This window comes from Salarias fasciatus, chromosome 5 (genome assembly GCF_902148845.1).
Source record: "Salarias fasciatus chromosome 5, fSalaFa1.1, whole genome shotgun sequence".
Lineage (NCBI taxonomy): Eukaryota > Metazoa > Chordata > Actinopteri > Blenniiformes > Blenniidae > Salarias > Salarias fasciatus.
This window is the reverse complement of record NC_043749.1, coordinates 35,450,172-35,477,998: the sequence shown is the minus strand read 5'-3', so window position 1 is coordinate 35,477,998 and position 27,827 is coordinate 35,450,172. Positions and strand designations below refer to the sequence as shown.

At 47.0% G+C, this 27,827-nt stretch overlaps 1 protein-coding gene across 1 annotated transcript; it reads right to left on the bottom strand.

Annotated features, from left to right (window-relative positions):
• Window positions 1-18,890: 18,890 nt before the first annotated feature.
• On the bottom strand, window positions 18,891-27,371 carry apobec2a (apolipoprotein B mRNA editing enzyme, catalytic polypeptide-like 2a). The gene is made up of 4 exons (XM_030092171.1): window positions 27,137-27,371; window positions 21,895-22,119; window positions 20,065-20,373; window positions 18,891-19,199 (listed from the first exon to the last, which is right to left on the bottom strand). The coding sequence occupies exons 1-3, from the start codon at window positions 27,343-27,345 to the stop codon at window positions 20,070-20,072; spliced, it is 738 nt and encodes a 245-aa protein (XP_029948031.1). The 5' UTR covers window positions 27,346-27,371; the 3' UTR covers window positions 18,891-19,199; window positions 20,065-20,069.
• Between the last annotated feature and the right edge of the window lie 456 nt (window positions 27,372-27,827).

The window sequence follows — 27,827 nt, the reverse complement described above, 5'->3', positions numbered from 1 at the left end:
CCACTCTACCACTCCACCACTCTACCACTCCTCCACTCTACCACTCTACCACTCTACCACTCCACTACTCTACCACTCCACCACTCTACCACTCTACCGCTCTACCACTCCACCACTCTACCACTCCACCACTCTACCACTCCACCACTCTACCGCTCTACCACTCTACCACTCCTCCACTCTACCGCTCCTAAACTCTACCACTCCACCACTCTACCGCTCTACCACTCTACCACTCCTCCACTCTACCGCTCCTAAACTCTACCACTCCACCACTCTACCACTCCACCACTCTACCGCTCTACCACTCTACCACTCCTCCACTCTACCGCTCCTAAACTCTACCACTCCACCACTCTACCACTCTACCACTCCTCCACTCCACCGCTCTACCGCTCTACCACTCCACTACTCTACCGCTCTACCACCCCACCACTCCACCACTCTACCACTCCACCACTCCACCACTCTACCACTCCACCTCTCTACCTCTCTACCACTCCACCACTCTACCACTCCACCTCTCTACCTCTCTACCACTCCACCACTCCACCTCTCTACCTCTCTACCACTCCACCACTCTACCACTCCACCACTCTACCACTCCACCTCTCTACCTCTCTACCACTCCACCACTCTACCACTCCACCACTCTACCACCCCACCACTCTACCACTCCACCTCTCTACCTCTCTACCACTCCACCACTCCACCACTCTACCACTCCACCTCTCTACCTCTCTACCACTCCACCACTCTACCACTCCACCACTCTACCACTCCACCACTCTACCACTCTACCACTCTACCACTCTACCACTCCACCACTCTACCACTCCACCTCTCTACCTCTCTACCACTCCACCACTCCACCTCTCTACCTCTCTACCACTCCACCACTCTACCACTCCACCTCTCTACCTCTCTACCACTCCACCACTCTACCACTCCACCACTCTACCACCCCACCACTCTACCACTCCACCTCTCTACCTCTCTACCACTCCACCACTCTACCACTCCACCACTCTACCACCCCACCACTCTACCACTCCACCTCTCTACCACTCTACCACTCCACCACTCTACCACTCTACCACTCTACCACTCTACCACTCCACCACTCTACCACTCCACCTCTCTACCTCTCTACCACTCCACCACTCCACCTCTCTACCTCTCTACCACTCCACCACTCTACCACTCCACCTCTCTACCTCTCTACCACTCCACCACTCTACCACTCCACCACTCTACCACCCCACCACTCTACCACTCCACCTCTCTACCTCTCTACCACTCCACCACTCTACCACTCCACCACTCTACCACCCCACCACTCTACCACTCCACCTCTCTACCTCTCTACCACTCCACCACCCCACCACTCTACCACTCCACCACTCCACCACTCCACCACTCCACCACTCTACCACTCCACCTCTCTACCTCTCTACCACTCCACCACTCCACCACTCTACCCTCCACCACTCTACCACTCTACCACTCTACCACCCCACCACCCCACCACCCCACCACTCTACCACTCCACCACTCTACCACTCCACCACTCTACCACTCCACCACTCTACCACTCTACCACCCCACCACCCCACCACCCCACCACTCTACCACCCCACCACTCTACCACTCCACCACTCTACCACTCCACCTCTCTACCTCTCTACCACTCCACCACTCCACCACTCCACCTCTCTACCTCTCTACCACTCCACCACTCTACCACTCCACCACTCCACCACTCCACCACTCTACCACTCCACCACTCTACCACTCTACCACCCCACCACCCCACCACCCCACCACTCTACCACTCCACCACTCTACCACTCCACCACCCCACCACTCTACCACTCCACCTCTCTACCTCTCTACCACTCCACCACTCTACCACTCCACCTCTCTACCACTCCACCACTCCACCACTCCACCACTCCACCACTCTACCACTCCACCACTCTACCACTCCACCACCCCACCACTCTACCACTCCACCTCTCTACCTCTCTACCACTCCACCACTCTACCACCCCACCACTCTACCACTCCACCATTCTACCACTCCACCACCCCACCACTCTACCACTCCACCTCTCTACCACTCTACCACTCCACCACCCCACCACTCTACCACTCCACCTCTCTACCACTCCACCACTCCACCACTCCACCACTCCACCACTCTACCACTCTACCACTCTACCACCCCACCACTCTACCACTCCACCACTCTACCACTCCACCTCTCTACCTCTCTACCACTCCACCACTCCACCACTCCACCACTCTACCACTCCACCACTCTACCACTCCACCTCTCTACCACTCTACCACTCCACCACCCCACCACTCTACCACTCCACCTCTCTACCTCTCTACCACTCCACCACTCTACCACTCCACCTCTCTACCACTCCACCACTCCACCACTCCACCACTCCACCACTCTACCACTCCACCACTCTACCACTCTACCACTCCACCACTCTACCACTCTACCACCCCACCACTCTACCACTCCACCACTCCACCACTCCACCACTCTACCACTCCACCACTCCACCACTCCACCACTCTACCACTCCACCACTCTACCACTCTACCACTCCACCACTCCACCACTCTACCACTCTACCACTCCACCACTCCACCACCCCACCACTCTACCACTCCACCACTCTACCACTCCACCACTCCACCACTCTCTCTGCCTGTATGAAAGCTATGCTTCAGGTTTAAACAGCCAGTCTAACCACTAGACCAGCCCTGGACCTGCTTCGGCTGGGGGTCCAGCCAGACCCTGGACCAGCCCTGGGGGTCCAGCCAAACCCTGGACCAGCCCTGGGGGTCCAGCCAGACCCTGGACCTGCCCTGGGGGTCCAGCCAGACCCTGGACCTGCCCTGGGGGTCCAGCCAGCCCTGCAGGGTGCGGTGCTCCTCAGCCCTCCAGAGGAATGTGCTGCCAGACTCAGAGTGACGGACCGAGCCCCCGGCCGGTCCCGGGCTCTGCGGGCCGGCGATGGGGAGTGACAGCTGCATTTCCCCAAAAGGAGAGGCCAGCAGGTTCTCCTGCTTAGCGCTTGACACTTTCCCTCCATCACAACATGAACTTGAGGGCTCCGGAAGCCGGCGTGATGATTGCAGCCCCCAGCGCCGCTCTGCCCACAAATTGAATTCCTGTATGGGGAGATGAAGGCCGGTAAAGGCGCCGCCTGAGAGGACGGGGACCAATCAGCATACTAAGTGAATTTTCTGTGCGCCTCGTCTCTGACCTCCATCTTTGCACCGAGAGGGAATTCTTTCTCCTCAGGTGTGACCCGGGCTCATTCACTCCAACAGCAGTTTATGAATTGGTGAAAGCCGCCGTGCAGGATGACTGTTGAAGAGGTACAGCGGCCCCCCGCTGCTGATGGATGAGGCGTCGTTATCCCCACCTTCGCCCGCTCAGCGTCGGGGAGGGCGGCGCTCTCCAGGGGTGCGCGGCTCTTCAAAATAAAACCCTGCATTTATCTCGGGGATGCTATGAGGTGAAACACAATCAATCAGTCTTGATTGATTCCTTTCTGGACCATGTTGAGATTTCAGAGAAAATGTCATGAGAGTATGATCTTGTATTTCAGAAATGACTTTCGTGCAAATTTTCTTTTAGATTATGAAGTTTCCTTTTACATATTTGAGCGTATATTGATGACAGTGAAAGTGTTATTCTGCAGGTTTTATCTCGGTGTAGAAGGATTTGTGTTGCACTTTTCCTTTGATTTGAGGATTTTTGTTGATTTTAAGTTACTGTTTGTGATTTTTTGGTGTGTTTCGACATTGTTCAGTTTTGTATTTGTGTTGTTGCCTTTGCTGCCATGCCACACATGTTTCCACTTGTGCTGTGGTCTTGTTTATTTCAGTCCAGACTCCTGTTTGGGCCTTTGCGGGTTGGTTTTGGTTTTTGCTCCAGTGATCCAGGTTCTGAACGCCGTTGAACCTCAGGAGCCTCTTCTCCGATGCTTAATGTTAAGAAGTGTCATGAAAGTAAGAATAACAGAAGAAGTGAACATGATCACCAGGAGCAAGGCGAGCGTCCAGAGGGTGTGTGTGTGTGTGTGTGTGTGTGTGTGTGTGTGTGTGTGTGTGTGTGTGTGTGTGTGTGGGTGTGTGTGTGTGTGTGTGTGTGTGTGTGTGTGTGTGTGTGTGTGTGTGTGGGTGGGTGTGTGGTCATGTTGCTAATTAGGAAGTGAAATCAGAATAAAAAGTGAAACATGGCGGAGCTCTTTGTTCTCAGCTGAAGTGAGAGTTTGCTCCTTTGTTTTCAGGAGAGAGAACGGCATTGTGGGTGCTGTCATCTCAATCCCCCGGCGCCGTCTCGTTGCTTGACGTGTTGGGGAGCTTCTGTCACGGAGGTCTCTGGTCGTTAGCTCGTCTGTCAGCCTCAGACAGCGGCTCACTTGTCACTTGTCATTTCCAGCGCCGTATTCCGTCCCGGCGTTTCCTTCAGAGACCCTCTGTCTTTGTCATACATGCCAATATTGATTCTGACAGGCGGAGGGGCTTCTGTTCGGCGGCGCCCTCTGGCAGCGCTCCCTCTCCGTCCTCTGAGTGCAGACAGCAGGAGACGGACGCCGCTTAACACACAGGATTCTTTATTGTCTTTAAAATCTAGATTTTAAAAGTGGTACAGCGTACAGGACAAGTGAATGTCTCATCTGGAGGACTCTGAAGAAAACACTGCAGGCAGTATCACTCCGTCCAGCGTCTGATATGAGGAGGCTGCTCTGGCCTGATATGGAGGAGAGCTGTGTAAGCAACACGGAATAAAGCGATGGAGGATTTTAATGAAGTGAACACATGAATCAGGAAGGTGCTGTGGATGTGACTGATTTATAGAACAAGTTTCATTTCTGTGTCAAACACTGCAAATGCTTCAGATTCTGTGAATATTTATACATTACCTGACCAGTTTTACCATATTCATACAGGTTGAAAATGTCTATCTATCTATCTATCTATCTATCTATCTATCTATCTATCTGTCTTTCTGTCTATTTCTTATATTTAGTCATAATTGTGACACATTTTAAAGAGCATCACTGTGTAAAACAGCTGCATAATGCCTTAACTCTTCTAACATTTCTTATAGTGGAGGAATTTTACCTGGGACTCTCAGATGCATCACTTCCTGTTTGTCTGCTTGTGGGTGGAGTCAGTTTTAAAAAGCCGTCAGACTACGCTCCACAAAGTTCTTGGTGAAAGTCTGTGAAATGAAATGGGGGTCTGGAGCCGATCCCCGCTGCTGTGGGCGAGGGCGGGGTCCCCCTGGACAGGTCTCCATAGGGCCGACACAGAGAGACAACCAGTCACACCAAAGGCCAAATCAGGGTGACCAATTAACCAATTAACCAATTAACCTAACAATTAACCTAACATGCATGTTTTTGGACCCTGGGAGGAAGCCGGAGGGAACCCACCCACATACAGGGAGAACATGCAAACTCCACACAGAAAGGCCCTGAGCCCTGGCCAGCACTTGAACCCAGGACCTTCTTGCGGTGAGGCAAGAGCACTAAACACTGCACCACCGTGCGGCCCATCAAAAATCATATTTGCAACATATTTTCCAAACAAGGACCATAAAGTTGAGAGCATAAAGGAAATGAATCACGAGACTAGGCAGGTACTTCCTGGATGTGGCCAGACGGGGCCCGGAGTGCAGACCTGGTACAGACGGAGACAGTCCGTCTCAGTCAGCTGGTGAGACGGACGTCTCACACCAGTTAAAGGTCCCAGACTGCTCCACAGCCCCTCTCCACTGGCTACTGGGTCAGTCAGCAGATTCAGAGATCTCCCCTTCAGGGTGTCATCTGGGGAAATAACCACTCACACATCCATTCATGCATTCATTCGTGCTTCTTCTATCCAAGGATATAAACTGCATGAAACAGGTAAGCTGCACATTAAAGTGTGTGTGATAGCTGTGCTTCACTCCTTTGCTTTGGTCAAACTTCCATCCAGTTCCTGCGTTGGAAGTTATTTAACGTGAACATGTGAGGAGAGAAGATGAGCACATGTTCAGTGATGAACACATGCCAAACGCTTCCAAATCACATGTAGGAACGGCTGAATATTGTGTAATGCTCTGAAAATCAGAAGATGGGATTATATGAGATGGAACATAAAGGTATTCATTAAAACTGACTTTAAATTCTTGGAATGGCCCTCGAAGGTGATGTTTTAAATCTATTGGTTGAATATTTCAGGGTGTCTGACGCTGAGAATCGCTGTAAACTGATTCAGCTGGTTTCTCTCCCCGGCTCAAAGTGCAGATTTCATTTAAATCGTTATGAAATGTCCCCCTGCTTCATTATCATATCATCTAAACATCCTATCCAGACAAACTGAAACACCCGACACATTTCAGCAAGGCTCCGAGCCGAGCAAATGAAGGTATTATTCCACTGTAAGATTCTCATCAGGCTGCTGGGGGTGGAGACGGATTGTAAAGCCACTGGTGCTGCTCAGCACCGTGGCGGCGGCGGCGGCGGCGATGAAAGCCGTCTGCCATCCGTGGCTATTGAGCCACCTGAAAGCCTGAGTCTCAATGTGAGCCGAACGCCCAATGAAGGTTTGCGTTTCGCGTTAGGAAGATCCCATTATGTCATTTAATTAGATTTTACCTTTGAACTCAAAGCCCTCAAATGATTTATTTCATTATCATTATCATTTTTTTTCTTTTTTCATAAACTTTTAGAAAGATGAAAAAGCTTCAAAGAGGAGATGAGTGTCTTGTTGTCTTCATAAAACTTTGACTATTTTGGGAATTCACAATCTAGCCTGAATACAGTTACTTATATGACTTCCATGTCACGTTTCCATTTGTTGGCCGAACGAAGACAGTAGAGCAGATGCAGCTGTTTGGGATGAAGTGGAGCAGATGTGGTCCGATAAGAATTACAGCTATAGTCATTCCTGCTGTGGTTGTTTGCTAGCCTGCTATGCTAACAAAGGCAGTGCCAGGGAGCAACACAGGGTCATCACAGCAGAGACTCCTGTCAAAAACAGTCTTTACTTCACTCCAGCAATGAAAACAGACAACAACACCAACAATGACGCACAGGTGACAGAGGAAGTAGAAGACATGCCTGCTGAACCGGGCTGAACCGGGCTGAGCCGGGCTGAACGGGGCTGAGCCGGGCTCATTTAGTATCCGTATTACAGAGAAGTAATGAAAGAAATGACCGTCACAGCCCCGAGAATCATATCTTATCGTTCCTTACCCCATGTAACTTGAATTTAATAACATAAATATAGTACAGTTTAACTCAGAATGTTGATAGGTCTTTATTATCATCTCTCGATTTTGAGAACAGATGTTTAGTTGAAAATCTGCTCTTCACATCACTGAATAGATTAGCAGCAATGGCAACGAAAGATTCAAATGGATTGAGAAAGGAATTGAGTTTTGCAGCCATTTTCACCTTTAATAAGACAAATTCAAATCTTTGAGTCTGCACATGATTCCACCATTTATTTGTCTGCTCAGTACAGCCATGCTGTTCTACTGCAGGGAAGGAGAATTTAATCTGATCGAAATGTTTTTATTAGTTAAGTATGTCGTTAACTGCGTTCAGATAATCCCGCTGACAGATAGTGGCAAGTTTGTCTCACATGATGTATGCGAGAAAAAAAAAAGATAAATTGAGCAATGAACCATAATTACCCATCATTCCCTCCCACAAACGGTTAGAAGAAAAGAAAGGAAGATACAGGAGAGGAAGAGGAACAGACATGTCATGAATTGGGGATGAGATTCTGGTTTGACAGTAGTTTTAGCTCAGCAGTCTATAGATGGCTGCTGGTTTCGTTGAAAACTGGACCAGAGCTCAAGTGTGAAAATCTAATCTTCTGGAGATTTACCTGAGCTAAGACGTCCTTAAGAAGGGAGAAAAATATGTTTCCATTTAAACAAGAAGCTTCGCCATGTGATAAAGTCAGAGCTAAAGCTTCATTTTGACAGGATGTAGAACAGAAACTCACATTTATCCTTGTCAAACACTTTCTCCCCATTTAAAGAAATCACCACCCCAGGGCATTGTGGGTCTTTCAGATTTCAGGTTCACTCTGATTTCACTCTTAGGCGTGTAGTCCCTCGTAGAAAACTGGAAATCGTCATATATTAATTTGGAGTTGGTGAGCCTGCTGAGTTTTATCCTGGGAATCGATCTTGATTCTGCAGCTCTAACATGATGGACAAAGGAGGTTGTCCACCTTTTCCCCTATTTCCAAATCACATTGCCTCATTTTTATCCATTTTGTTTCCCCCTTGGATGTTGATGAAGGTCGAACCCAGCCTGTATTTTGAGACGGTGGTCATGGAGAGTGGAACTGGACGGCAGCATATTGAGTGTCAGTTTTCAGCAGCTGATCTGAGAGCCAGACCATCGTCTTCATGTCCAACCAGGAGATAACCCGTCCCCTCTAAAAAGCCTTACGTGTCCGCCACAGGGCGCCGGTCACAATGCATGGAAGGTGGCGACTTTCTCTTCCAGAAAGATTTTTCGGTAACACTTTACTTGAAGCCCCTCTTTATAACACATTATAAGTAGTTATAAACACTAATACATGATCACAATGCTTTATAACTCACTATACAGCAGTATACAGCATAGGATTAAGGTTAGGGTTAGGGTTAGGGTTAGGGTTAGGGTTTGGTCCTGGCATTGTGATCATCTATGAATGTTTATAACTACAGCTACACATGTTATAATGGCATTATAATGCTTTATGAATGTACTTATAATGTGTTATGCAGGGGGGCTTCAAGTAAAGTGTTACCGATTTTTCAAACGTGCATTATTCAGTAAAAATATGTGGAGGGCTGTGGCTTGGGAAACGGATGATAACTGATGTCGGAGCATGATCTGAGATCACTGCACTGGTGATGCTCACTGGCTTCAGCTCAGTGCCCTTTAGTCGCCTATTAGCAACCAAAAAGTCAATTATCACGTATGAACAATGAATGAGGGAGAAAAAGGGTTGGATGGATGGATGGATGGATGAAGGACCAAGGACCACTTTAGATAAGGTGGGCTATGAAAGATTTCAATGTGGGAGCGGAGTCAGACAAAGGGAGGGGTGTAAACATCATCCTGAGCAAGGCTGGAAGCAAGGCTGATACAGGCTGACGACCCCACACAGGGGCAAAGTCAAACCGGGTCTTCAATAGACCTCATGGTTCAGATGCTACATTTCCACTGATAACACACACCTGAGAGTGAAATGGATGGCTCATCCAAGGCCTTTAATCTGTGTCGTCTCCCAGGCCTTTCAGTGAGTTTCTCCTCCATCAAGTCATCTTGTCAGTCAGTGGAAACGCTGCAACATAATTATAGCCTCTGTTGGTTCATTGCTTGCCTGCTCCTCTTTCTTCATGCTCCACTCACTTCTACAGGCTCCATTGTATGTATTTTTATAGATTTTTACCTTTTGTCTTGTTTCTGTACTTGTACGTTGCACCACACTACAGAGAGTTACCTTTAAATGTTGTAGCTGTATAATGACAATAAAGACATTCTATTCTTATTATGCTGTTGTCCCTTTTACTGCTCTACTGACACAAGCCTGCAGCCCATTACTCATTACTACATTACACACCCTGTGTAGAGTTTTATTGTGACGATGCCTTTTTGAAGGAGGGGGGAAAAAACAATAAAGAAACAAAACAAATTTAAACAACACATTAACACATCCGAGCCCCGACAGAGCCAGAGCTTCCATTGTTTTTGTACTCACTGATCTCGATAGCGCTAGAGTTGCCAACCGTTCCTTGAAAAACGGAATCGTTCCGTATTTGGATGTAAAAATGTGCGTTCCGTATTGAGCTGAAAAGGAACGCACTTTGTTCCGTATTTTTGTGAGAGTCAAAACGTGAGCAATGGAACATGCGCTTTTTTTTTGAAAACTTACGGTAAATTGTTCACCGGCTCTCTGACGTTCTGTGACCAATGAGCTGACAGAGATGGCTTGACAACGATCACTCTTATCTCATTGGTCAAAAAAAGGCCGTTCCTCGGAGGCTACGGCAGTTCATTGGCCAGTAGTCAGTCTCGTCACAGAGCGCATGGGAAGAAGGAAATCAAAACATTACAGCAGCGCGCAGCATGGCTTCCAGAGACATGTAAGTTTGTGCCGTTTCCATATCGGATATATCATGTTTAGTTCATTGATTTGTGCCTGCTGCTGCAGACTGTGGAGTGTTTTCAGTTTAGAAACGAAACCTTGTTGGTTTTTTTGTTCAGAAGGTTTTTCAGTTTTGATTTTGCACTTTTTTAGTTGAAAATAAAAAAAAGAACTTGTTAAAATCCAGAAGAGACAGCAGCTGTTTGTTATTTTGCACATTTAGCAACAAATATAGAATAGAATAGGAATAGAAGACTTTATTAATCTCACAGTGGAGAAATTTACAGGTGTATAGGCTCATAGAACCCACAGCGGGATGCAAAAGTAATGCACGGTGTAATAATTAACAAGTAACAGTGCAAATCATACTAGGATGGACAATAGAAGCTAAAGACAATGAAGATTTAACTGTATGTACAACCTGAATCTTAAAAATATAACAGGATATATATTTATATATATATATATATATATATATATATATATATATATATATATATATATTATATGCAATATATACAATACAATATGCAATATATGATGCAGTATGATATAATATGTACAATATGTTTTAGCAGAGTGAATGGATGATAAAGTGTCACTGAATTTCTGAAAGGGCGGGTGCAGGATATTATAATGTCCAGGATTAGGTTATATTCTACACAGTAGAACTGTACAGCCTGACAGCGGTGGGGATGAGAGGCCTGTGGTAGCTCCTTCCTGCTCTGAGGGTCTCAGTCGCCTCTGACGGAGCTGCTGAGCTGCTCTGCCGTCCGGTCAGTGGCTGAGAGCTGCTGTCCATCATGATGATGATACTTGAATGATAACTGTCTCACTGTAGGCCTCAAATACAAACAGATCAAGCTGATCATGAGTTATTGCAGTCTTGCCACTGTAGGTGTAATGCAGTAGCCTAATGTGTTTTTATAGTCTGTAATAGGTATAACTGTGGCAAAATGCTGTTATATGTGCGTTTTTCACCCCCAAAAAACCTTGTTTTTTTCAGCTGCCCGCGAGAGGCGTTCCTTATTTCAATCTCTGGGAGTTGGCAACCCTAGATAGCGCCATCCCTCCCACGGGATGAAATGTCACCATTACAGTCACAGAAGAAAGATGAAGAGCCTCCTGAGTTGTTAGGCTGAACACAGTTCCTCTCACATGTGAGCAGAAATACTGCAGTAGAGCAGTCGCTGTGGATAACCCCCACAACATGCAGGAAAACCAGTACAGCAAATTTCCCCATTGCTCCACTTCATTAGAACAGTAGGGGGCGCTATGCCCAGGGGTGAATATAAGCCAGTACCGCCAGAAAGGTTGCTTGATACAGAACCTCATCCAGAACCAGTCAGAAAATAGGGGAGAGTGTTACTTTTTTAATCCCAAACTGCGAAACTCTGGTGTTACAACAGCATCAGAAAGCAAAAAAAAAAAAAAAAAAAAATGTATATATATATATATATATATATATATATATATATATATATATATATATATATACACACACACACACACACACATATATATATATATATATATATATATACATATAGTATATAATAACATGTAAATTAGTGCAGGGCAACAATTAAATTTCTTATGCGATTGATCACAATTAATCGCATTATGCGCAAAATACAATAATGAATTCAAAAGTACTCTAAAGATCATCCTGCCTCCAGCCGGGGACAGGGATTTTTTTTTGCAAGAATTTTGCAATAAGCATAATCTTACAATAATAATTTTACAATTCATCAAATATGATTTATAATAACTTGAAATACCAAGATTGACACCCCCGACCCCCCAACACACACACACGGAGCAGTGTGTTAACACGTTAATAACGCGTTAATGTGCCCATTTATATATATATAATAATGCATTGGTTTTATACAGCGCTTTTCTGGACACTCAAAGACACTTTACATTGCATTATTCATTCTCTCCATACTGGGTGGTGGTAAGCTACTGCTGTAGCCACAGCTGCTCTGGGGCAGACTGATGGAAGCGAGGCTGCCAATCTGCGCCATCGGCCCCTCCGACCACCAACCATTCACTCTCACAACTTTCATACTAGGCAAGGTGGGTGAAGTGTCTTGCCCAAGGACACAACGACAGTTTTACGCCTGCGGGAGCGGGGATCGAACCGCCAATCTTCTGGTTATAAGACGACCCGCTCTACCAACTGAGCTACTGTCGCCCCCGACATACATATATACATACATACATATATATTTATATACATATATATGTATATATATATATATATATATATATATATATGTATGTATATATATATATATATATATATATATATATATATATATATATATATATATATACACACATATATATATATATATATATATATATATATATATATATATATATATATATACACACACACATATATATATATATATATATATATATACACACACACACACATATATATATATATATATATATATATATATATATATATATATATATATATATATATATATATGTATGTATATATATATATATATATATATATATATATATATATACACACACATATATATATATATATATATATATATATATATATATACACACACACACATATATATATATATATATATATATATACATATATACATATATACACACATATATATATATATACATATATATATATATATATATATATATATATATATATGCTCATATACAAACGCCCGCACATGCATACATATACAATGAGTACAGCCAAAAGAGGAGAAGGAGTAAGATTAAGGGCTGAAGACTATAGATCTGCTGGCAATATGCATTCTTCAAAAGTACTTTGTTTAAAAGTTGCTTCACTCATTCCAGAAAGTTTGTGAACGGTCCGTACTGTTTGTGTCCGTGGCGTGCTGGACCACTGACGTTATATAAAAGATGGATGAAACCTACATGGCGTCTCCCATAGCGCTCTGAAATCCCGTATTGAGGATCTGAGCAGGATTGGAGCAGGTTCCATGTTGAACACTGTAAGCCAGCGGTAAATGAGATTGGTCAATCCGACCGACAGCGCCCCCAAACCAGCAGGTGCTGTAATTACATGACAAGGACTGTGTTTGGTCCGTCGGTGGTCGGCTCTCAGGAGTGCAGGGGGGAATCCGGTCCTAGACGTTCCTTACAGAAGCTTGGGGAGTGTTCTGGGTTCATCAGGCCATGTTAGTCTCGGCTCCATTCCTCTGACCTTCGACCTTTAACCCAGGAGCTGCACACAGTCTCGTATAAACTCAGGCCTGTACCTGTAAAAGCTTTCATTAGCAGAAACTGGTACCAGTAAATCATGAAAACTGTAATACACTTCAGCTCAGCATGTATGTCCATGTCATTTAGACCATCAGGTTTCATTAAACGTGTTCACATAGTTTTCCCTGGCGCTGCGGCGTCTGAAGTCCTCAGAGGCTCCCCGTCTCCTGGAAAGCAGATGAACACAGAGGCGGCGTCATCATTACACATCCCAGGTGTGAAAATGTAATTCCTCACTCAGACAGGTTCCTGGAGGGAATCACACAGCAGTTTTCTCAAAGTCTCTTTATATCGAACAGAAGCTCCCGTTTGACAGACGGACCGTTTGTCAGTTTTTGGTCAGTCTCACCGCGTTCAGGCTGCCGTAGGATAAGCTGTAATCAGATGAGAAAACTGACGGCAGTTCAGACCACAGCGTCAGAGGACAGACAACCCGGATCAGAGGGGGGTTTGAATGTTAACCTGCTTTAAAGCGGCAGAATGCAGAAGAGATGAAGCGATGCTGATAATTCCTCACTGCTCAGTATTCTGGACAGAACCTCCACAAACTCCAAATCTATGTGGCAGAAATCAAAATTGAGACTTTCAGCGTTTCATTGACTGGAGCTCTGAAGCTGAATTCCTGCAGTGTTGACCCTGAGAGGCCATGTCACCAGAAAAAACCCGCTCTGCTCTTAGAAGTATCCAAGTAATTTGAGGGTACTTCTCATTTTTTACCTCATTTCAATTGAGTGACCTTTCAGTGGCCTGGTCGCAGATTGGATCATGGCTGGCAGAGATTGCTTCCTGAATGGAAATGTGTGTTCCTCCTCCTCCTCCTCCTCCTCCTCCTCCGCTCACTGCTGTTGGTTTTAGGGTTTTAAAGGCGACCGTGTTTCCTCTTAGGAGGTTTGATGAATGCTAATGAGAACAGGATTTACAGAATAAACCCAGTCTCTCTGTCCTGTTCTGGTTTGGTCAGGTTTGGGTCAGTCAGCAGGTTCCGCATTGTGTTTGATGAAAATGAGTGTGTGGTTTAATTCTGACGGACTCTGCTGCTGCTCGGCGGATATCCAGGGAACACATGTTAAACCCAGACAGCGGACGGATGGAGGACGGGGAGCTGCTGTCCTCAGTCTCCGAATGAGTCCATGTTGTGATCTTTGGTGGAAACCTGAGCTATAAAAGTGGCGGTGGAGTTTCTGAGAAGCAGTGGACTAGGCAGACACCTCCACATGTGACGGACCAGGAGCAGCACAGCCCCTGCAGTGGAAGCTCGGAGCTCTAATTGGCCCCGGACTCTCCTCACTTCGGGAATCGTTAGGGAACTTCTGAAAGTAGGAGATTTAAAGCCTTAATTAGTTTACTCGCCTCCCACTGAACCAGAACCCCGGTCCTGGAGCCGGCAGGAACCCGTTTTTCAACCAGCTGTCCTCCGTGGCGGTGAGCGGCGATCACCTTCCTCCTCTCACCGCGGCGCCGCCGTGGAGCGCTCGGCCGCCTGGCGTCCGAAGATCCGCGGCCAGGAGCGTGATCGATGCTGCTCCCGGGCTCTGGCAGCTCTGAGAGCTCTGGGGAGCTGCAGTCTGGGACCCGGCGTCCAGCTCCAGCCAAGCATGTGGCGAGCTGCTGCTGGACGAGCCAATCAGTGGAAGCAGAGCCCGTTTTTAATGAAGTGGAGAGCCTGGGTGTGCGCGCTTCTCTTCTGTGTGTTATGACTCACATGCAGGCGTAGAGGGAGCGTTACAGGAAAATGAACCCAAACAGGAACAACGATCCTGTGAGGCTTTGTTGCGGGTTGTGTGAGAAGGATTTTAGATTAAAAGGTTTAAAACAAACCTTTAAAACACGTTTCCTGAGCCGCGCTCTGTGGTTCGCATGAAGCTGCAGGTTGTTGTCGACGCCGAGCCTTCATACTGCAGGGGCGAAGTCTGCATGGCTGTGATGTGTGCTCTTAGTTCTCATGATGAAGATGAATCACCAACAGATCGAAGACCAGAAAGAGTCTGGACGGGCTCTGAAGAGACCCGGTGTTCTCTCACATGCCTTTCGTGCTTTGGCTACTGTAAACACACACTTTATATACACACTAGCATTCACAAAATACAAATTGAAAAGATCATTTACTAGATTAAAAAATGCATATCTATCATCTCACTGCGCCTCAGAAGCTATTGCAAAGCTTACGTTTGGTGAGAAAAAAGTAATCCTGTGCAGCTGTGAGCCGAATATCAACACAGCTTTAATCTAAACAGAAACAAAGCAGCTGTGAGGAGGAAGTGAGAGCGGAGGAAGGCTTCTCACGGCTCACACACCGCACCAGGAACACCTCTCCTCCTGCTCAGTGTCAATGATATTTTAGACATGAATGGCAAACGACGAGAAACTGGAAGAACAATCTGGAAAAAGAAAAACAATCTGAAGTCAGTTGAACATCAAAAAGCAGCCGGCGGTCAGAACAGAAGGACGTTCATGTCTGAAGCTGATCAGACTTCAAGGAGCTAAAAGCACAAAATAACTCAAATACACAGGAAATGACTGGATGTACTGTCTGCCCAAACAATGATGCTCTGTGGCGGATCAACACTGCCACCCAGTGGAGGACGGGGGGATTGCATCCTCTGTGTGTGTGTGTGTGTGTGTGTGTGTGTGTGTGTGTGTGTGTGTGTGTGTGTAGGTGTGTGTGTGTGTGTGTGTGTGTGTGTGTGTGTGTACGGGTTTTTCTATCCTTGTGGGGGCACGATGTGCCTCGTGGGGACATTTTTTGGGTCCCCATGGGGGGAAACAGTGTTTTCTTGACCATGTTGTTGTTACTGAAAAAAGTAAAAGTGCAAAAACATTTCTTTAGGGTTAGGCTGTGTTGTGGTGTGGGTTAGGGTTAGGGTAAGGGTCAGGGTTAGGAGTTAGACATGAATGGGAGTCAATGGAAGGTCCCCACGAGGATATAAATACAAACGTGTGTGTGTGTGTGTGTGTGTGTGTGTGTGTGTGTGTGTGTGTGTGTGTGTGTGTGTGTGTGTGTGTGTGTGTGTTGGACCCACATTCTGGTCAGACTGGTGATCTTTATTTTCTGTTACGGCTCAGATAATTGCTTTTTTCCAAACGGGCGGTGTCCAGCGTGTTTCCAGAACAGAACTTTAATTGATTTAGATTCACCTTCATAATGTCTTCATTTAGAAACATTTGCTTCTTTGTGTGAAGTGAAATAATTGATCATGTTCATTTTTTTCATTAATCCCTCCAATATATCCTGTGCCAGTTTTCATTTTAATTTTTTTTCTCTGTAATTCCTTGAATTTATTTTCTGAATCCTCTCTGGGTCTTGGCCTCGCAGCTGGGCCTCATGTCTGTACACTCCCCTGAAAGAGCAACTCTGTTGAAAAAAAACCCCCAAAAAAACAAGGACCCAGACTGGAACTTTATCATGAAGACTGAAAACTGTCTGTGGTCAGAATGCTACGGCAGCCTGGAAGTGCAAAACACAAGAAAAGCATTAAACACTACAAAACGGAGAAAACAACATCGGATTTAGAAGAAAGAAGAAGTCCTGCCGTTGTTCCCTGCCGTTAGTGGAGTTCAGTGTTTTATTTGTGCAACACTTCAGGCCTCAGAGAGAAGACAGTGGAGAAAGTTTCCACAAACACACTCCTCACAGCAGTGAATAAAACTAGCGCACCAGAGAATGTTTTTGTCTTTATTCAGTTTAAATGTGTCGAATACTGTTCCCTTTCTTCACCCGTGGCTCTTCAGCAGCCTGGATTTCTGTTCTGTGGTGAAGAGAGTTTATTAAAACCATCACATCAGTTTGGTTACAGCAGTTTGAAACTGTGATTCACAGCTGTTTTGTCATTTCAACACTAGAGGGCAGCAAATATCTCAAAACTTGATGATGACTGGAAATGACTTCCAACCTTATTCCCATGAGAACCTGCGCCAGACAGGTCTACCAGATCCTGATGGACATGGTCTGATTTGGAGTCTGACAGGAGGCGGAGTGAAGCAGGTGGTCCCCTCCTGGAGGACGGTCTGGGTCCCTCCTGGAGGACGGTCTGGGTCCCTCCTGGAGGACGGTCTGGGTCCCTCCTGGAGGACGGTCTGGGTCCCTCCTGGAGGACGGTCTGGGTCCCTCCTGGAGGACGGTCTGGGTCCCTCCTGGAGGACGGTCTGGGTCCCTCCTGGAGGACGGTCTGGGCCCCTCCTGGAGGACGGTCTGGGTCCCTCCTGGAGGACGGTCTGGGCCCCTCCTGGAGGACGGTCTGGGCCCCTCCTGGAGGACGGTCTGGGCCCCTCCTGGAGGACGGTCTGGGCCCCTCCTGGAGGACGGTCTGGGTCCCTCCTGGAGGACGGTCTGGGCCCCTCCTGGAGGACGGTCTGGGCCCCTCCTGGAGGACGGTCTGGGCCCCTCCTGGAGGACGGTCTGGTCCTGGTCCGCGTCCAGGAGGCTGTGGAGAGGCTGTTCTCTGTTCCTGACCTCTCTCAGGGCCAGGCCTCTGGAAAGCGGTGAAGAAAGCAGCCGAGGCCTGGGTAGAGCCAGGAGGTCTGAAATTCAGCAGCTCTGAGAAACCCGGGAGATCACTGAGAGCAGGAGGCACAGATCTTCTTATAGACATTACATTTCAGCTGATCATCGTCATGATGGACGTCTCCAGAGGACGACAACAGAGGAGCTTCATTAAAGTTATACGTGACAGAAGTGGAGGATGGAACGCTGCTATTATTAAGACATCTGTAGTTGTGGATATGAAATACAACAAAACTTCAAGCTTCATCATGACACAGAGAAAAACCGCTCGTTCACAGTATCAGAGAAAAACTGAACAGCATTCCTGTTCCAGGAGCAGATCCGCTGTGGTGAAACAGTGAGAGAGAAGAAACACAGAACCCAGAGTTCTGCCGGTCCTGGAGTCACAGCAGCAGGGCCACCCTGATGCTCCTGGAAGCCCTCTCTCTGAAGAGGAGCAGGAAGCGTGGCCGTGTACACAGTCTGGACGGCTCGGTAGATTACACAAGATCAGTTACATCAAGTAAACTATGTGGATGTGCCTCCTTTCACTCATTCAACTGGAAACCTGATGATAACCCAACTGGAGAACGTTACGATCGAGACCTGAACCGGGAGGCTCCCATCTGACATATATATATATATATACATATATATATATGTATATATATATATATATACTATATATATATATGTGTGTGTGTGTGTGTGTGTGTGTGTGTATATCACATAATTTGTGAACTTCAAATCAACACCAAAACAACCACCAATTCAATACATAAAAATGTCTTTATCTGAAATGAAGCAGTTTCTCATCAAAAAACGCTAAGGTGGGATTTGAGCCATCAACCATCCAACATTTTAAAGTCTAGGTGCTCAAGGGAAGTCAGTCCCATTTCCTCTGTGGGTGTAGAACAGTCCAGAACATCGACGCCACAGGAGGATGTGTGGAACATTTTCAAGCTTCAGATGAAGAATCGAGTCATAATTCAGCTGAACAGGAGAAACAAACTAAAAATCTCAATGACAGGAAAATGAGTTTTCTCTGAGCCAATTGCAAACCCTAACCTATACATACACAGTATACTATAAAGCAGCCACGTGCTGAAAGCACTGGGTGGCATGCTGAAAGTGATTTCACCAGATTTCAATCCCAGTGAGAAGAAAGAACAGTGATAATCAGAGATGGAACAGGCTGAATCACGTCGGGAGAGAATCCAGGACGGCTGCTGGCCACACGGGTTTCCTGAGAAAGGCAGAGAGGAGACAGAAACGTCACTGAGTGAGGAAATCCATCCTGACAAGAGTGTTTAACTCCCAGCATGTCAGCCGGCGGTTTCAAATCAATAAAACACTCATAATGTCACACAAACGTCAGTGGTTGAAACACATATCCAGGTGAGAAGAGAAGGAACGTCTTCACCGTGAATGAAACAAGACGTTATCCTGTTCTGTATAGCTGGAGTTTACATGATTTTTTGTTTCACTGGGGGATTCTGACAGGACAGGTTTGATGATTCAAACATGACATCTGCTGCTCTTGTATATGAACAAGCAGACTGCACAAGAAAAATACTCTAAACTCCAAAATCTGTTAACAACCAGCCTCCATCCTGCTGCATGTCTGTCAGAAAGAACTGCAGCCACAGACTGGACCAGCGCTACAGATCCCAGCTTCCAGGCCTGGACCAGCCCAAACACACAGCAGCAACACCGCCGGCCTGGCCTGAGCTCCGGGGCCAGCACGTCCGCCTCTGACACTGAAACCACACACACACTGCTCAACCTTCCTGTTTCAACAGGGGAAAAATACCATGATTCATCTTGTCCTTATGAGGCAGTCCTAAGCTGGACACTTAGTGTTCTGGATTTGTTCCCCTCACGGGTACGGGTACGGGTTAGGGTTCTGGTTAGGGTTAGGATTCGGGGTTAACAGCTGACGGGATCTTTCACTGGTCCACAGGCTTCAGCACTGCAACAGAGCTCCTTAATGTCCTGAAAGCATCACAGAAGGTCCTCCAAATGAAAATCCTGACTGATCCAGACCGGGACCGGCCGGCCCGACACCCTGAGGAGCGAGCTGCTGCAGCAGAGTTTCTGTCGGTACTCACTGTGGTCACTGCAGAATGTCCGCCAGCTTTTCATGATAATATTCGTAGTTCTCTTTGCAGTCCTCCCACAGGTTGAGGGCTTCATCCTCGTTCTCCACAAACGTGTCCCAGGTGTAGGAAAAGTCCAGAGGCTTCATGACCCTCAGCTTGCAGCCAGCGGCGTGCAGCGCTTTCAGCCCGTCCTGAATCTCCGCCTCCTCCCACTCAAACAGCCGAGCGGCAAAGATGCTCAGCCGAAAGTTTTTCCTGGCCGTCAACACTTCAGCTATCTTTGCAGCACAAGCAGCACAGGGACTGGAAGACACATACCTGTCAAAACAAGGTGGGATAATCAACACAGACAGAAAGACATCAGGTTTTATTCATGTTAACATACTGAACGTTTTAACAATAAGTTCATCATCTGCTTTACTCTGGAGTTCCTCTCATGACAGCAGACTCTTCTGGAAAACCCAGACACCAACAGTTGAACGGCCCAATGTTTTCACACATCACACCTTGAAACGCTGTCAATAGGATGCTTAAAGGTGCATTAAGGAGTTTTACAACCTTAAAAATACTTATTTTCCACCATAAATATGTGACACATTTTTAATGATGTGTACAATGTGCCCTGACATATTCATTACAAGTACCTCTAACAGGCTAAATTGTCACTTGAAAGTCACAGTGCCGGTCCGGCTCCAGCACTTTTTTGGGGAGAATTTGAAAGGAATGACATAATGCGCGCTCCGGCTGGATAGGTTTCATTTTGTCCGCCATTACTCCGCCAGATGCTTAGTGAGCAACAACTGAGCAGGATCTTCCAGAAAGTCAGAACAGACTGGCTTCTAGCACTGCAGCTCCACACAGACCCCACCAGGCAGAAGAAACTTAAATCTTACTTGAGCGCTACTAAAAGAGCGAAGACAGAGTTCCCCTCTTTCGTGCACGGGAGCCACAGGGACGAGTTTTTCACTAAGCTGCATTACGCCCAAGGCCTGCAGGGGGCGCTGTTTTGCATAAAACGTGCAAACTCCTTAAGGCACCTTTAAAGCCAGGGTCAGCAATCTTGGAAAACTAGCATGTAGCACAAATGTAGCATCTCCCCAAGGCTCCGCCCAGCTCCCACCCCATTGGAGGAGCTCCCGTTGGGAGCGAACGCACTGGACGCAGAAGCGCCACGCGCACGGAGTCTGTGATCGTCTCCAATGTTATGAACCTTTCTGACTGCCGCACACAACGCGCATAGGAGCGCAGCGCGCCGCTCCTCTTCCTTATATTTTTCATGCGAGCGCCAAGAGCTCCTTGGCAACGCGCACGTGCACTGAACCAGGGCCAGTGCACGCCATTCAAATGTACGCGCAGGGGGCTGGTAGAACGGCGAAGGGATTTGATTGGTTTCGTAAGAGCGGTCCGCGCCTTATGATTGGTCAGAGTTTTTACACTCCTGTGGCCGCTACAGTGGTCAGATTTTTTCCGCACCTTTTTCCGTCCACATAATGTATTGACTTCTCCCAGGGGGCGAGGAGCATTTCACTCAGTATGACAAGAAGAGCTTTTGGACAACATCGTCTACCCTAGCTTTAATGGACAATGGATAAAATTGATTGATTGATTTTGCATTATTTTAAAAATCAGTTAATTTCATGTAAATGGAGGATCTGAGTCGATCCCAGTATGTAACAACATGATGTATTTAGGCTTAATATGAATAATTACATGTTCTGTCAAGTCATCAGATCACGATCATCTTTGGACGAAAAAGAAAAAACACAGAAGTCATCCTTCAGTCCCATGCAGGTAGTGAGGTCCTGAAAGCGTCCATCGTCTGAGTCGAGGCCTACGTACCAGGTGACTGTGTATTTGAGGGCAGGGTCGTAGTGTGACATGCACTGTGTGAAGAAGGCCTCCTCTGCATGGACCCCAGCGTGCTCGTCCTCCAGGTAGCCCCTCTGCAGCCCGTCGGACGCGTTCCCGTCATCCACCAAGTAACACAGGAAGGTTTTGTTGCGGCCCGATGAATATTCCACGTTCTTGAACTGGAACTTGAAGGTGAAAGGGTTGATCCGGTCCCTGTACACAAACAGAGGCAATTCGCTGTTACAGGAAGGAACATCAAGGCATTTAGAACAGACCAAGACATTAAGTCACGGCAATCATCGTCCTCGTTTGAGGTGTAGCAGCGCTCTTCCTCTGGTGCACAGTGTGCTTCTTCACAGATTGCACCCTTTGCACCAATTATTAATGGCTAAATAACAATTAATAAATCACTAAATTACTTAAAGTAATCAATTACTCCCAGTAATCAATACTTTAGTAATTTATTCCCAATTACCAATCAAGAACCCCAACAGCTCCTTCCATCTTCCCTCAGCCTCCCTGTCCTCCCTGAAGCATCCCCGCAGCATGATGCTGCCTCCGCTGTGCTTCACAGTGGGGGCGGAGTGTTCAGGGTGAGGTGGTCACTGTCCGTCCCTTTGGGTCTGTGTTAGTTGAGTGTTGAGTCCTAATTTCTCTCACACTTTATGACAGCGCTTGTTTGATCTTTTAGTAACATGCTGTTCAGTCTCTCTCAGGAGAGCCTACAGATGATGATGGTTCCTCCTCCTGCTGGGGAATGGACCACGTATGAGTGCTGGGTGGCGCTCTCCTGCTGGTCCACTGTTCCTCAGAGTCCAGTTTCACTGGGACCCTGCTGCCAGGCTGCAGGACAGGTAGATCCTGCGCCCTGTGTTGGTTGAAATAAAAGGCTTGCCACCCTTTCTCTACAGCGTCCTTCTGCCAAACTATGTCTGAAGTTGCAGTCCACAGTCGGCAGCAGCATGCGAATTTTCCTGCCCATCAAAAGCTCTGCTGGGCTCACACCTGCGGACGTTGTGGGTGTTGCCCAGAAACTCAGTAGGCCAGCACAGGATCTTCTTCTTTTTGGGGTTTGCACTGCACACTCTGCCTGTCCATTGCCAGATGGGTGGTGTGACAGGGACATAATGTGGGAAAAGTCCAACTCCTGACTGAATCCCCTGAAGGAGTTCCGTTATCTGAGCAGGCTGTCATTGATTGAATACCTGGCCAACATAGCCTTCAACTTCTCCACCACTCTGTCTGAGATTATAGCAGGTAATTCCAGTATCTCCGAGTGGTGGCAGGTGCAGTTGGACACTGCTAAGTAGTTCTTTCCTTTGTGCTCACACAAATCCCCCCAAGCCCCTGCCAGGGCCTTTCTGGCTAACAGGTTGGGTGTAGTGTTGTGTTTTTCTGTGTTCTCTAATTTTCCCAGCAGAACTCACATCTCTATAACTTCGTGGCTCCCCATCGTGACCAACCTCCGAGCGTTCACCTCTGTAGCGGTAATGGTCACTTGCTGAATGGTGTAAATGGCTGGTGAGGCCTGACTACCCACTTTCGACCAGCTTTGCCACCGCTTGGAGATCCATGTCAGACAGCATGGCGCTCTGGAGCTTCTCAAGCCTCCACCCAGCTGCAGGTGCTTATGATGGAGCTTAAATGTTATGAAGGTTGTCAACAAGCTGCTTTCACTGTGCAGAGGGATCACTTCAAGGAGGAGAGGACTTTGACCCTGGCTAATCTAGCCAAGCCTTAACTGGTAGTGGGAAGCAAATATCGTTCTCTTTCACATTTGTTCACTTTTTCATGTTAACTTTCCCTTTTGAGTTCACCAATGGGACCATTGGATGAGACCAGTCATGACTCACTGAATCACCCCCAGGGTCTCCATCCTCCTAAATTCCTCCTTAAAGTTGGGTGTTGTGGGTAGTAGCGAGTTGTTACTGCATAGGGCTCTGCTCCCTCTGTGTTCCCCAAAGCCAATATTTGCCCCACTCTTCTCACTAAGCTTCATGCTCTGGCATCCCCCCTCCCCAGCAGATGGTTCACTGCTGAACCTGTGGCTACGCACTGCCTTGTGTCTTGACATCACCTTTGTTGTTTGGGGCTGTGCTGAAAACACCGTGACATCTTAGATGTCCTCCTGGGCTGATAAGACGTCTGTCTCACTGAAAACACATCCTGAAGAGGACAGCCATTTGACCTGACTGTAAATGTCACAGGTGCAAGTGGAGGGGCCCACGAGCAGGCAGCCAGGTGGAGTTCAAAAAGTCCTTTATTGCAGAAACACAAGGATCAGGGGAACGAGTAGGGTTGAGCTGGTGCAGGCACGGGAATCAGGAACACAGGAACAGACCCACAAGGAGCCGACAAGACACCCCAGGGAGCAGGGCTTATGTAGGGGCAGACACAGGTGAGGCACATTAGGTGGTGACGAGGCAGGCAGGAGAACATGAGGGTAGACAAACACAACAGGACACGAGCGCCCCCACATGGCCGCAGGGGCACAGCGCATGACAGTGAAGCCACTGCCCGGTTCTTTGGGTTACTCTCTGCCTCAGTCGCCCCAGGATAAAATCAGCCCTCTTCTTTTGTTTCCTCACATGACAGCTTCGGTACGGCACACCGGGGTTCCCAGTGTTCCGTTTGGCTGCCCCTCCTGCAAACACAGCCATGAACTGGGCACCCTGATTTCCCTATATATTGTGCTTTCTCGCATCTTGAGCATCTCCCCTCACTCCGCCTGTACCGGCCACTCACACCTTTATTTCTCCAGCCTTTTGATTTGCACTCTTTTCTTTGAGGCACTCTCCCTAGGTTTATCAGCTCTGTGTTATGGTAGGACGCCCCCTGCTGGCTGAATTTATGCTCCATGTGTTTGGGCTTGTCTGAGGCCTTTTATGAGCCGCAGCTTCTCTGACGTCTGCATATTTCCTGGACAGAGCGCAGACTGATAATGTTCCTGTGGACAAAGTGAGGATCTCTGCAGCTTCTCCAGAGTTCCCATAATCCTCTCGGCTTCTTGTCTCATGCTTTTCGCCTTCAGTTTGGATGGACGTCCGTGTCCTGGCAGAGTTGCAGTGGTGGCAGACTCTTTCCATTTCAAGATGATGGACTGCTCGGTGCTCCATGAGACATTCAACGCTGTAACTTAAAGAGGAGGATGGTCTAAACCCACCCCCGTTCCCTATTAGTGGAGAACAATCCAATGCTTGGTGAATTCTGCTTCACAATGACAGGAAGAGCCGACACTGAAGGATCAAAATGCAACGTCGCTATGAATGCTTGGCCGCCACGAGCCAGTTCTCCCTGTGGGAACTTTTCTGACACCTCCTGCCTAAAACCCAAAAAGTCAGAAGGATGGCGAGGCCCCGCTTTCACGGTCTGCATTCATACTGAAAATCAAGATGAAGCCAGCTTTTGCCCTTCTGCTCTACAGGAGGTTTCTGTCCTCCCTGAGCTCGCCTCAGGACACCTGCCTTAGGACACTCTTTCCATTTCAAGATGATGGATTGCTCAGTGATCCATGAGACATTCGACGCTGTAACTTAACCCTGCCGCTCCTCCCTGACCTGTCTGCCGGGTTCCTCGGTCTTCATGTTGCCAGTTGTTCAAAGGTTTCCTCTTAATGAACATTTGAGGCCTTCACGCAACAGCTGGATTTAAAATGAGATTAAACTGGACATCTGGACTCTGTTTACTAACTAGCTGACTTCTGTAGGTTCTTGGTTGGACATAATACTTTTGCACACCACATTTTCGGTATTTTTTTTTTTTTAAATTGAAAAACATATATTATTCGCCTTCCACTTCACAATTATGGGGTGTATTGTTTTGGTCCATCACATAAAAGTCCAACAAAACGCATTTACACCTGTGAACTTCCACAAAATGTCCAAATGTCCAAAGAGTATGAATACTGACCCTGTGCTGCAGCTGCTGGGAGGCACAGAGCAGGTTGGCCTGTATCTGCCCGTCTTCTTTACACCTCCTGTCTTTACCAAAGTGTGCTGAGCACCGTGGAAGCCATCGTCCAAGATGGCATCTGCCCTGTAGATTTGATGCTACTGAGTTGAGATGTTGAGTGAAAGCCTGATCACGGTCCTGCCCGTGGCATGGAGGTGGGCTTCTGTAGACATTTATGACCTTTTGCTCCACTACCTCCAGTTACAGGTTGGAACCTGTGTAACTGGCACAGCTGTGCTTATAAATTGTAAAATGTTGAAAAGGAATCCAAGTCCTATGCGGGTGAGCTTAGGTCTGTGAAGGACTCATCAAATTCTGCCATGCTTTCTTCAGTGGCCAGTTTGCCTGGATGAGGCTCTTCTTGCAGCCATGGAACAGACCCATATGAGTCCATCTTTTCTTAAATTCCATAGGTACTCTATCGCTTTATCCCTGAAGGCAGCAGATGAACGTGGTTCAGTGGTCTCTACAGGCGGCCTCATGATGCACAGTGAAGGTCACTGAGAATCAAACGTCACCACCAAACCAGGGGTCACAGAGAACCCTCAGCAAACATCTCAGTGGTGCATCACACCAAAAAATTATAAAAAAATGAAAATCAGTGGCTGAAAATACAAGACTGTTAAAGAGACCCTTGAATATGAATCTTCTTCAACCAAACCATCAGAACCTTTAACGTGTTTCTAAAGATACAGAAATCAGATAATAAAAACAAGAGTGCTTCTCAGATGAATAAAAGCCTAAAAGTTAATAACAATAAACAGTAAAGTGGCAGAACAAGCCACTTTAACACTCAGATACCTTTAAAATTATAGAAAGCGTCAATGAGATTTATTTCTCCACAACTCAAACATATAGACAAATAATGTAATAGCAGCAAAAAGCTTTAGCAAAGAGCTGGAAGCTACATCAGCTGTTTGGTTAGATGTAGAGAAATGGATTTACTCAGAGGAAGAGACACCCTAATGTCCTCTCTGGAGTCTGGAGGTATGTTTAATTGTCACAGTGACATGTTTCTTTTAGCTTTGTCCAAGTTTGTTTTGTAGCTCAGTAGTGACCATTTCATCAATGAGCAGTTTGTTCAGATCTCCGTGGCTAATGTTACCCCCTCCTCTGCGTGGCCCTGCTGCCAGTCCTGGGCCGGCGGAGCGGTGGAGCAGTGGATGGCCTGGTTACTGCAGGTTACTACCCCTGACAGGGTACCAGGAGCAAACACCCTCTGGACGTCAGCTGAATGTCCAGTCAGTCCAAATGATAAACCTCAGTGAGGGGGACCTACCCTGCGATTATTTCAAAAGGCGGTAGTTCCATCGGTTCAACCTGAAAGTCTCCATTCTGCTCCGCGGCGCCGTCGCCGTCGCCCGATGCCTCTGCACCGTCCGCTCCCTTCTCCTCTTCTTTCTTCAGTTCTTTTACGTCCTTATTCATCTCGGCGGCTTCTCTCTCCTTCCTTTCCCTTCGTTTCATGGAAAAGTTTTTCTCAGCCATGTTGAGGAAATATCCTTCTGAGCTCTGAGTTCAAAACTTCAACAGGTCAGTCAGCGGCTGGAAGGAGGCGGCGGAGTGAGCCGAGGAAAAACCCAAATGGCAAACAGCAGCAGGGCAGTGCACTGAGGGAGGGGGAGGCTCCTGGAGAGAGAGAGTGTGTGTGTGTGTGTGTGTGTGTGTGTGTGTGTGTGTGTGTGTGTGTGTGTCTGTCTGTGTGTGTGTCTGCACAAAACACAAGGGACCAAAGTAGGTTTGAAAAGAAAAATCAAAGTTTTTCATTAGCTTGATTTCAGTGTTACACACATCACTGATTTCTTTTCCAGTGTGTTGTGAATAAAACATGGTTATATTTTAATAGTGGTCAGAGTGGTGAAGTGAATGAATTGAAATATCTCTTATCGTTAAAAGTCTTCCATAAAACCCGTCAGACGCTCCGTCTATAATTATCTGCCAGAGCTCTGTCCTTTCAGGGTACGTCTCAG

Coding starts and splice junctions, on each gene's coding strand:
- apobec2a (XM_030092171.1), bottom strand. CDS start 27,345: ATGGCTGAGAAAAACTTTTCCATGAAACGAAGGGAAAGGAAGGAGAGA. Junction 22,120..27,136: donor CCTTTTGAAATAATCGCAGG/GTAGGTCCCCCT, acceptor GTTTGTGTACAG/GGACCGGATCAACCCTTTCA. Junction 20,374..21,894: donor CTCAAATACACAGTCACCTG/GTACGTAGGCCT, acceptor TTGTTTTGACAG/GTATGTGTCTTCCAGTCCCT.